Below are 12,677 nucleotides of genomic sequence, written 5' to 3' on the forward strand. Positions count from 1 at the left end.
ATGTTTAGGGTTTTTCTTTATATATAAAACATACAATATTTGTATAAATAAAGGATATACATGTATTTAACTTTTGTCTTAAGATATTGACATATGGAGAAGAAAATATTAGCAAATTTCGCTTCAATCAATCATATAATCAAACCGTATTCATGCTCGCTAGTGTTAGATACACAGGAAGTCCGCTATCCCATTTTCCGTTTGGTCACGTGACGTTTCACAATCTAGCGGATTGCAGGCTACATTTTTACAAACAGCCATTTACACCCACTGACAATTTCCAGTCTCCAATGAACTTATCATGCATCCTTTCGGAATATGGAAGGAAGCCAGAGAATATGCCCAAACTGAGATTCGAGCCCGCAATCTCGTTTGTGAAGTGGACGTCACAGTGTGTTGAATACAATTGTATACAGTATATGTGCAAACATATGGTGAGTTGGATAAATAGAAGGACCGATTTAACACATTGCTCTGCATTGGTTGATTTTGCGTACAGTGCACACACACTTTATGAAGAGTGTGTCTGTATTAAACTTTGTTTTCAGACAAGACCGATAATTTCTTCCGACATCCCTGAATCTCTCTTAACACAATCGTATTCTCTCTCCTGTCTCGTGAGATCATCGTTAGATTTTCTTCTTCTGCTCTCGCCATCGAGCCACTGAAAATCTCCGTCACCACTATTTTTAAAGACGACTGCGTGCGAGTAATGCAGGGGTGGAAACCTATAGCCCGTGGGCCATACACAGCTATGGCCTACCAAGAATTCCATCCATTTCCAAAAGCAAATAAAACCCTTGGGGGCCTGTTATAAACATTAAGAAGACACAATCCATTGAAGCAAAACAATTGAACTGCGTTCCGCCTAACACTCGAGTCTGCCCACTCACTGCTAGTCAGTAGATCTTCATCATGTGTGGTGCTAAGGATGAGGCTTGCTGCTGGAAATGTGCACCATCAGGATTTCTCTTTGCTTCGCTGATCTCATTCAACAATTGGCTTCGCTTAATTGTTTTAAGCTTGACCTGTTTTTCCAAACAGGTACTGCTCATGTCCCCGTACTGTATGGTTTTTGTGTGCTATTCTTCATGGATCGGGGCCAATGTAAGCAGGGAGGAGGAGTCCCGCTATTATGTGTGGCTATCACGGACAACGGCACATTATTCTAGCAAATAGTCCGCCACGATTAAGCGCTGGACTTTGTCACGCATCAGAAATGATATCGACAGCAGTCGCTTCAGGAGACTGACAATTCTGATAAGTGAGCATTGTAGCACTTGGAAGCAAAAATTGGGTATAAGAGATACAAAGTCCATATCATGTCATTAATCAACTGAGCGGGTGTAATATAAGCAATTAAGTATAATACATATAGTAAAATACAATATTACGTTAGATGTAGTCTGTATTATTTCAATTAATAATAATTTAATACCATACTCTCTCTTTTATATCTATATATATTTATATAATATATACACACACACACACACATACAAATATACATGCTGTATATCTATGTATATGTTACTTAACCTTGCCATATGAGGTCATAATATTACAAGCAACAACAAGAAATACAGAAAATGAATATCAATCCCTAGTAATACGTACCTGACAATGAAAAGAAAACGTTATTATCTTATTAAAGGCATAATTTTTGACACAGCTCCTGTAATGGACCTCGTGACAGAGTGCAGGCGTACCTAATATTATGACTCCTGGTGGTATGCAGGCCAGAATCTGTTCAGGCTTAACACACGTATAATTACACTCATTTGCCCCATAAATAATGGCACACAAATTAAAACAATATCAGCATTTGAACACTTCATTGCATTTTAGATTGGGACGACACCCCTTGTGTCGCCCGCCACACAGTGCATTGGTTTCCTACAGGTCATAAAAATGTAGGTCATCATGTCATATTTACATGTGCTGATAATTCAATTTATGGTCTCATTTTTAAACCGCTTCCCCTTTTCAGGATCCAATTTCAATCCAGCATGCACGGGAATGATTTTGTGTATGTATGTGTGTGTGTGTGTGTGTGTGTGGTTGTGGCCCACCTATACTCCTGCTAACCGTCCTCAGCCGCTCGAGCAGCTCCCCCACGTCCATCTCCTCGGTTTTCATCCACAGGATCATCCTCCAGAGGGGCAGTGGGAGACCAGCGGCCCAGCAGGGAGACACTTTCCTGGGGAGAAGAGACAGCTTGCCTGCTTTTACCGGCCGCTTCCTCTGAGAGAGTGGTGCAGTGGCGTTAACGGGCGTGGAGGACGGATGGCGGCGGTGGGAGGGAGAAGGGGACGCAGGCGAAGCAGAGGGTTCCAACCCGAGAGGTGTATTCCTGGTAGCGGTCTTGTAAGAAACACGGATGCTGAGGGCGTGTGAGTGTATGTGACGGGCGATGACGGATGCCCCCTCGGAGACTTGAGCGATGGGGACGCCGCCTCACACAGCCCGGGCTGCCGGGACACGTCCTCGGCCAGGGGGAGTCGGGAAAGGGAGGATGCTGGAGAAGATGGGGTGGAGCTGGAGCTGGAGCAGGATGATGATGATGGTGATGCAGCTTCTCTCATACACATCACCGACAGGCGTGATGCTGCAAACCAAACAATGGTGGGGCGGAGGAGAACCATATGCCGGCATTTGATACAATAGTGACACCTCGTGTGTAAAACATGCACGTGCATGGTGAGACCAAACCAAGAATGTAGCCTACAATGACAATAACGATAAGACCATAACATCATAGCTTAGTTGAAACGATGACGTTTTAACCATCATAAACTCGCAACAACTTGATAGGATTCATATTCACTCATTAAACACTGCAGAACTTAAAAAAAATAGAAGTAATCCGTCACATTTAATATTTTCACTTTTATTCAATGACTCATTCAAACATGTAGAGCATGTTTGATTGTTGGAACAAACATGGCCGGTTAGCTCAAAATGTTAGCTCTTGCTAACTTCCGGTTAGCCAAAATGTTAGCTCTTGCTAACTTTGTATCGAAACACGGCAGTGAGTTTCGGTGCTCATACACATGCAAACACTCACACAAGCTCCACACAAGGCACGGGCTTTTGCCATCGTTGTTTAACAACTTGAAGTCGTTTGATGTGAAAGAAATATTCACCTTTAAGCAGCAGCTCCTCCCGTCCCCAATAGGCTACAGTCTACCCACCCACCTGCCTGCAGCACATTCGAGAGCTGAATATTACGTCCAGTCAAGGACAGATACAAGTTTTAAAACTTAAAACACATACAAGTTTTTAAAACTTTAAACTACCCCTAACATTACCAATATGCAAAGTTTATTCATTTTTCTTACCAATGTCAACGCAGCTCCTTCCGTACAAGTCCGCAAAGCATGCGTAAATAACATTCAATTCATGAATATCCTTTGCTCAAAATGAAACATTTCTACCAAAAAACATTTACATCACTCGAAACGAGAAAAATAATATTTTTCAACAATTTAGATATTTGTGTATTTTATTCATAACAATTCGTCGTCGTCCCCCCCCCCCAGAGTACCTGATCCCACACACAACATGGCGGCTCTCCAGGAAGTGCTAAAGGCTAGCTTTTGCTAGCTGTAGTGTCAAATGACATTTACTTGGCGGAATACGTGACAACACTTTTTCTACACTTATATTTTTTTTTTTTTTTTTTTTACTTGTTAAGGATGTAATCGAATTCAAAAGGTTCATAAACCCTTGCCAGGTCATATAACAAAGACAGCACTTTAGAAGAAGGCAGTACTACATGTACTTCCACTTTGCCCAACATAAAATATACACTAAAATACTTTAATGCTACTACTAGCCTACATGGGTTACTGATAAAATAACTAAAGTTGTGCAATATACGTGCTTTTAAAAACACATAAACCGCCGCCCCGCACACAATGAAACTAATTTCAAAACACAAATCAAATATGCCCACATTAAGTTAAAAATCTTTTTTGGAATTGTTCTTCCTCTCCTTTGATGTTTTATAAATTAAAATTCCTTCACAAAATCCAGAGAATTCAACCGAAATTCACCAGAATATTAAATTTAAAAGTCTATGTTGTTTTCATCATTTCTTTATTCCAAGCAAAATGACAATAGTGCTTCTCACCCTCATTTGCTACAGGCAGGCTTGTAAATTAGGTAACAAAAGGGGAAAAAAGAACCTTTAATCTTCTTTATTTATTTTCAAGAAAAAAGTCTCAAAACCTGTTATTTATAATAGTGATACAAACGGTGCTGTACGGAAGGGAGCACACACACACTAAGACACACAAACACACACCCCTGGCACCTTTGTCACGCTCGGAGATGTCAGCATTTTCAACGAGCAAGCTGCGCTTGTGCTGATGGACTTCAGAGAAGCGGCGTCGACATTCGAGAAAAAGGCTGCTGAGAGACAACCATTGGAGACAGAGGCCAGTTTGTTCCACGTTCAAGTTATTTGGTCACTTCACCCACTACAGTCTCAGAAAAAAAAACCTGCGAGGAACAGTAGTATAACGGTATAAACCACCCTCAGCAGACCTTCGTTTTTGGGCGAGCACTGATCTCAACAACAAAGTGCACAATCTCTACTGACCCATTTGGTAAACTTTAACCCACATTCAAACCAAGTTAAAATAGAATCATTTCTCCAGGATATACAAAAGTAGCAAAGGAAACGTGCACAAAACATCCTAATGGAAAATACAACAACGCCATAGCGGTGAAAAATAAAGAAAGTAGAAATGTGAATTATTGGAGATGACCACAATGTATCTCACCGGGGATTTGGATTTTTTTTTAAGAATTCCAATGAGAGCACATGACAATTGTAGCTGCAAGTAAAAATGGAACTATTGGTCTTTGAATCAAAAGAAAATAGTAGAAATGCATTGTCGACAACCACAATGTATCCCCCTGGACATTTTTTTTTTCACGCTTTCCAATGGACAAGTGGATGAAATGACAGTTTCAGCTACCCTTTAACAACAAAATGTGATACAGCTGTCAAAATTGAAAAAAACAAAATAATTTTTTTTTGGCACATGTTGAGCTCTCAAAATGCAGTTTTAAACACAAATGACAACTAAAAGTGTGACCTGTGGTGTACGTGCAGTACAACTAAATCCTGCCGGGGTATACAACCATCATGACGAAATGAAGAATTGAAGCAGAGGAGCACGTCAAATTCGCCTCGGTACAATATGGCAACAGCACAGTGAGCGTCACTGAGGTCACGATGTTGAATGCCCAAATCAAAACAAACTTTGCGTGTCTGAGCTCGTATCTAATCTGTACAATAAAAACTGTTTTTTTTTTTGTTTAAAAAAAAAATAATATATATATATATATATATATATATATATATATATATATTATATCTATACCCGTTGGTAGATGGTGATGTGTATAAAAATAAACTGTGTTCTTGAGAGGAAAGAGAGGTTGATCTGGAATGAGCTACAATCGTCAGCTGGAGGACACGACGGACAAATTGGTTTGACATTCTGTTGATTGATTGTGACGTCGCCTATTCAAGTCTTCCTGCCGAGTGCAACGTACGTTACATCCACTCGTCGATAGTGACTGCCACCGAGACAGGGGAACAAGAGGAACACGTACTTGGCCTGATTTCAGACCCGACATTAGTTTTTTGCATAACATACAGAGAGCACAAAATCATCCGGAAGTCAAGCACAGTCCATTTTAGAGCATGTGAAACCATCACAGTGCTACGAAGAAGTATTAGGGCCACACCGGCAGGAAAAAAAGATCATGATAATGAAATTGTAATATTACAAAAATCTTTTTTTTTTTTTTTAAATGCAAACAACTTGTAATAGTGACAACAATAAAAACAGTGTTACAAGAAGGTTGGAAGGGGCAAAAAGTCAATGTTCAAAGAATAAGTATGAGACAAAAGATGGAATGTTACAAGGAACAAAGTCGATTATGTTACAAGAACGAAGCTTTTACATGGAAAAAAGACGTTAATGCATGTCACAAGAATAAAGCTGTAATCTTACGAGAAAAAGTCTGAATCTTTTTATGAGGATAAAGTCAGAATATTACAAGAAGAAAGTCATAATCTTATGTGATGTGTTAAGAAAGTCCTAACGTGAGAACAAAGACATATAACGTTAAACGGAAAAAGTCAAATTACAAGAAGTCGTAATGTCTGGAACAAATCTTAAGAGGAAAATGTCCTCATATCACGAAAATAAAGTTGTTTAATTTTTTGCTGTTATTTAAGAGGGAAGCTATTACGTGTTTATGCTCGTAATATTACTATTTTATGTTGTATAATTTTTTTGGTGACACGTCTTAATTACTACGTATTATTCTATTTACATAACGTTTTGTAAAAAAAATAAAATAATTATTGCCTATTACAAGTTCATTCTCATAAACATATAGATTGTTTTCCTTGTAAAATTGCTACTTAATTCTTGCAGGTTTTCAACCCTTCTGGCAATTTTATTCTTCTGAAATTGCAACTTTTGCTTATACAATTACCACAACATCACTGACAAGCCTTTTAAGATTCTTACAACTATTTATTAATGTTACCTTTCTTTCATAAATTATGTTTACTACTCTAAAGTGAGACCTTTGGATTGTGAAATTATGACCTTCCCGAAATGTTTTTTTGTTGTTGTAAAAGTAAGATTTTTTTTCGTGTAAATTTAAGATATTTTGTCCTTGTAATGTTAAATTTTGCTTGTAAAATTAAGGCTTTATTTCTGCAATATTTTGACTTTGAGCTTGTATTTCTTCATTTGCTTTTGCAATTTAATGACGTTATTCCCGTAACATGATTCTTGTTATTTATTTATTTTGGGGGGGGGGGCGTGGCCCTAATAATCCTCTCCTGCTACGTGGCCACACGGTACAAGAAAATATACATCAAATTCCAGTCCTGGCCACACATCACCATGCAAAGAGTTGAGCCATGCAAGGACACAGAGGTGAGATGGAATAGTGACAACAAGTGTCCCAAACTACTGTAAGCAGGCATGTATGAATTAAGGCAGGGTGGCGACAATACTGCACACCCCTTTCTCTTATTTCTCCCCATTCCAATAGGACGAGGTGGTGTCAGGTGGGGGAGTTGGTCAGTGTGTAAGGCTTTGTAATACACTTCCATTTAAAAAAAAACAAAAAAACCACCTTTGGCTCCTAGCCTGCTGCTGTGTGGTTTACCTGTAAGGCAAAGGTGTGTCAAATACATACAAAACATACAGTGCAGGCATCTTCATGCACGCACACGCACAACTAAAGGGCTGAGCTTGATGGCTGCCCTTACTTGGCCAGACCACATTGTGAACATTTACATATAGTATTTTTTTCTTTTTTTGTAACAAACGCTTGCAAAAGGACATAAACCAGGAGGAACAGGCAATATTTTGACTCAAAGTAATATGAAGATGTTATTGTACAAATAGGCTGTACTGTATCTTCTCAAAAGTTGGAGAGGACGACCGAAAAGCAAAAGAATGACCATGAGGAGTTTGGGCGATGCAACCTATAAAGGGGTGTTCACGAGCCCAGCTTGTGTGTTGGAGAATTTCTCACCCTTGAGACGAAGATGGGCCCGCGCACAGCCCATGATACTCCACTCCGCACACACTCGCACAAAAGTTTGCAGATTCAAGGCCGGGTCGGGCATCAGACTGATGTTTCTGGCCCCGGAGCGTAGTAGGCGATGCCTGCCCCGGAAAGCCGAAGCATGCACGGGCTGAGCGAGCGCAAGTCTTCCCTCCCCCCTTCCGCCAAGCGCGCCAAGAGTTTTTGGGGGAGGGGGTCGGAGGCGCGGAGCGACGACGTCTCCGCGCCGCCGAGCTGCAACTGAGAGGAGTCGGCGCTCGCTCCTTTGTAGGCGCGACGGGGGGACGGCTCGGCCACGTCGTCCCGTGCCAACTCGTCGCCATCCTGCAGAGACAAAACACAACGGCAGCATGAAAAAGATTTTCAGAAAAAAAAAGCACATTAGCTTCGCACTTGCAAAACAGAACTTCAAACAGAATCCCCCTGTGGTTATAAAATGCAGAAAGCAACCAAATAGTCACTAAGCATTATTGGTTTTACGATCGTGACACTTTGACCCTCGACAATTTGGAGTTCAACCAAAATGTCCAAACCATCACGATGCAAGACGTCTCAAAAAAAAAATTAAAAATCAACTCACTGAGCATCTGAAGAATTCAATCCACAAGGGGTTTTCTTTGAATTTTTTTGCGGCTTTGCTTGATGCCAAAATGTAACTCTCTGCAACAACAGCCGCTCTTATTGCTATAAATACAATACACAAATGAATTTCATTTTATCTCCCTTCCAGGTATGCTTATAAAACGCCACTGACAGTATCACAATCATCTTCCTCTTCCCTTTTTATCACATCTGTCAGACCTTCTCAAGTGCTGAGTCGTTTGACTTTATTTCAGATGTATTATACAGTGGTTAACTCTTTCTGCTTGTAAGACAGTTATGAATGTTAAACGGTGGCTTCAAACATTGCCTGTACAGTTAATAAGGGTTTTATGATGGCCACGCTTCAAAATTAAAACAAATGAACTAATTGGTATTATGTTCAATGGGAAAAAATGGCAACAACTGGATTATGTTTATCCGTAGAGGCTTCACTGCGTATGTCGGAAAGCGGGGTAATATCCATAAAGTTCACTTTATGTATAGTTCTCTCACTGAGAAAGTAATGTTACAAATAACAATACAAGGACAAACATATAAAACTACCAAGTTGTCAGGCAGTAGTCATTGTCGACCATCCTCATTTCCCATGCTCATGAAAAGTGGAGTCACACTTGCAATTCCATCTTTCAACACCAGATGACATCACTGTTCCATCCATCCATTTTCCCATCCATCCATCCATCCATTTTCTGTACAGCTTCTCCTCACGCGGGTCGCGGGCGTGCTGGAGCCGTTCCCAGCTGTCATCGGGCAGAAGGCGGGGTACACCCTGAACTGGTCGCCAGCCAATCGCAGGGCACACAGAAACAAACAACCAGTGACACTCACATTCACACCTACGGGCAATTTAGAGACCTCAATCAACCTAGCACGCATGTTTTTGGGAAGTGGGAGGAAACCGGAGTGCCCGGAGGAAACCCCACCCAGGCACGGGGAGAACACGCAAACTCCACACAGGCGGGGCCGGGGATTTGAACCCCGGTCTCCAGAAGTGTGAGGCAGATGCGCTAACCGGTCGGCCCACCGTGCCGGCATCACTGTTCCTTACATTTAAAAAGATTACTTGATTTAGTCTGGCAAATACTTGCTTTATTGTCTTTAAATTAAAACATCATTGTCATATTTCCAACTAATTCATGTCTACAACTTTATTCTTCTCTCTTGTTTTTAGTGCGAACACTTTGATCGTCTCAACATCGGACATATATCATTTTAATATCATGTATCAGCCATTATTAACAACATTGTGTATCCATCTGTTGCCATTCTGACAGTAGGAGAAGTCATGTTTTCCTGCGAGTTTATTAGTTTTGTGTTCAATTAAACAGGCCAATATTTCACACTGAGTAAGCGCATTTGTGTAAATTGAGACGAGAGTATTTTTGTTTGTTTCTTGGCAAAAGGCTTTTCCGGTCACGTCTCTCGTGTTTTTCAACAGTATGTTGATGTTACGGTGATGTATTTCGGGCCTTCAACCCAAAAATGTTTGGGAAACTGCATTAAAAAAAATGACAGGCAGGAAAGGACGAGGAATGAGTTGCATCTATGGCATTGCGGTTAGGTGAAGCGATGCTAGGAGACCGTGTTCAATTGTGTGTGTCTTTTTCTTTCCTTTTTAACATGCATACAGGAGTTGAAGTGTCACCTGCTCTTCCTGCTCCGCCGTCGTCCGTTTGGCTCAATCAGAAACTCATTCTGCTGGACGACTGAGAAAGCATGAAGATGGTGGAGGGCTCCACGGTAAGGCACGGGCGAGGTGTGGACTGTTGGGTTACCGCGGGGGTGCACGGGGTGGGATCACACGGGGCGGAGGAGGACAGTCATGAAATTGGAGTCGAAGGGCGGAATGGGGGGAGAAAAAAAAAAAAAAAAAAAAAAAAAGATGGTGGAGGGGGGGAATGTGATTACGGTGGTTCATTAGAGATGAAAAGAAAAAGCAGAGCAGAAAAAAGAATCTGTCAGTACTTCCATTCAATTTTCACCCCATTCATCATCCAGTGTGCTTCACAGCAGGCTAAAGCAAGGAGAGGAATTAGGAATTGAAAGTCACTGAGTTCGCCCTGTTTCTCATTACACCTTAGGGAAGAAAATATACTCAGTTGAAAGCAGAATGGCATTGTACTCAAGTCGGGGTCGCTCAATGAACAGTTTTAGGAAAGATGAGACAGCGTGGCACTGGGATGAGCTCGCGAGCAGCTACCGGGCTAAGAGCACGCTTTGATAAAAATGCATTTAAACTAGCAGCTGAACTAGCAACTCATCGATCATTATTAAGTGTTACAAAACATTTTTTAAATAAAATAAATGTCCATACGGGAAATGTTAACAAAAGATACCATGACATCGGTAAGCAAGGAATTAGTTTTTTTTTTAATCAAAATGTCTAATAGTTAAAGCTCTAGAAACTGTGGATATTTGCGACATATGGAGAGTGTTGGACGGAAATGTCTACATTGGTCAGTCCCCACATGGGTATGCTATTTTACAAACGATTGACTAATCTAAAGTGTGGAAAATGACTTCCTCTCTTTGACGATGCAATGGCAATGGCTCCACAAACGTGACGTTTTTTGGGTCTCCTAAAAGGCGATCGTTTTGGAGATACAAGGATTCCGCCAGACGGCAGCGATGTGTGACCAAACTGTGGAATGAGGCAAATGTTGAATTTTAAATGGGTACACATGGATTACAGCAGGGCTAGGCAAATGTTTGCGCCTGCTATTTTTTTTTTTTTACAACTGTATCATTTAGAATAATAGAAATAAATAATTGAATGAGATAAATTAATTAAAAATACAATCGAATGAATAGATTTTAATGAATCAATTTGAGGACAAACGGCTCGATGAACGCAAGAAATATTTCAAGACTCTTGCGACTTTTAATACTCAGTGGAGTGGATTAAAGAACGGAGCGGGGGCCGTACTTTGCCCACGCCCGGATTAGAGACGGTTTCCTTTCTGTGCCAAATGATTTTGACGATACGAGAAACAACGATGGGCTCAACATTCGCTCACCTGAGCACGCTCGGTGGGTGTGGGGCACATAGCCCTGCAGAGGACCTTCTTGATGACATCAGGAAGCAGGCTGACCGTGATGAGCAGGATGATGCTAAGCCAGGCTGGCCCGCTGGACAGCATTTGCATGAAGACGTAATACATCCTCTGGTAGTTGAGGAAGGGCCTGCGCGGCGACGAGAGACAGACGAGACATTTCTCCAACGACGCACAGATCGATGTCGCCGTTCTCGGAGCAAGAAAATGCTAATCAGACGCTACCAAATGATGCCTCCCCAGAGAAGAGAGAAGATCACATAGAAGAGTAGCGAGCCCCAGATGACAAAATGATTGATCCAAGTCCAGTGGTGCGTGTCCAAGGCGAGCTAGACAAACAAGCAATACATACACACGCATTGTAATCGCTCGCTCAATTATCTCAACCGATAGCTTTGCCTTCGGGCTCACCCGTCACGTGCGCTCCATCATTCACTTTTCATATGCAGCACATTTAAAGCGGAGCCGTGATGTCATACAATACCTTGAGCGTCACGGTGAACACCAGCACGGTGAAGACGAGAGTCCCGAAGGTCCAGTTGCCGAACATCTGCAAGGGAAAGGACGGAGGAGACCACGGGTTTTACAACTGATCACATACGCCAATCACATTGACGGATTAGTGAAGAATTTGTTTTCTTTCTACACATTAGTGGCGATGATTAAAAGCAGCCTAAAGGCGTTGGGCGAAAACTATTCATGTTAGGGTTACAGTTATTATGCTCTCACTTTGACACCTATAAAATGGAACTCATCCTCCCAAAAAGTGGCTTGATTTCCATTTCAGTCCAAATGTTCTGGAAAATGCCTCAAGAGCGGAACAAAACTTTAAGTTCAAACCATCAACTCGACTAGTGAGCCTTTAACTGTGTTAAAGTTGAGATGTTCCGCTTTTTCTTTGTTTATGTGCGTGTGTTTTGTGATGCTACACAAAAGGGAACCATGAAGGCAAATGGCAAAAGTGTTTTCAACAATAGAAACCAATTTGGGTCTTTTTTTCAAACTAGTAAAAGGTCTGCACAATGTCCAACACGAGAAATAAAATGAATTCGAAAAAGTCAAACCATCACCATGTGTGGCAGACAGACGTGTGGGTCTTCCCTTGCGCATTAGATTCGTTTTTTTCTCTTTAGCTTTGTTCACGTTACATTATTTCTTATTAGTGCCGTCCTCATAGACTAAGCAACGATTATTTCTGCAACTGCGTGGACACAAACAGACAAACACAAAGACACATCAAACAAGCCAATGTCAGATCACAATCCACATCGAAGCACAGGCAGCATGTGAGGAAGCATCCAAGAGTTTCATGGAACGATGGCGCGTTGGGGATCTACACACTGAAATGAAGATGCGAGTGAGTGAGAGCAGCAAAACTAAAAAGGGCGCGTGGCGAGACAGAGA

General features: G+C 41.3%; 1 protein-coding gene across 5 annotated transcripts in view; it reads right to left on the reverse strand.

Moving 5' to 3' along the window:
• Positions 1–4,187: 4,187 nt before the first annotated feature.
• The window catches only part of LOC133411108 (phospholipid-transporting ATPase IH-like), a 36,737-nt gene continuing 28,247 nt past the window's right edge, over positions 4,188–12,677 (reverse strand). The window contains exons 27-32 of one of the 5 annotated variants that reach the window (XR_009769618.1): positions 11,758–11,823; positions 11,499–11,602; positions 11,238–11,403; positions 9,866–9,983; positions 8,764–8,994; positions 7,854–7,941 (exon numbers count right to left, since the gene is read on the reverse strand). Coding sequence is in view for 4 of the 5 variants with exons in the window: in XM_061693029.1 (XP_061549013.1) it covers positions 7,678–7,941; positions 11,238–11,403; positions 11,499–11,602; positions 11,758–11,823 (600 nt within the window). In the remaining variant the exon portion in view is untranslated. The other 4 variants (XM_061693030.1, XM_061693029.1, XM_061693031.1 and 1 more) reach the window with 4 other exon arrangements.

Source organism: Phycodurus eques, chromosome 12 (genome assembly GCF_024500275.1).
Source record: "Phycodurus eques isolate BA_2022a chromosome 12, UOR_Pequ_1.1, whole genome shotgun sequence".
NCBI lineage: Eukaryota > Metazoa > Chordata > Actinopteri > Syngnathiformes > Syngnathidae > Phycodurus > Phycodurus eques.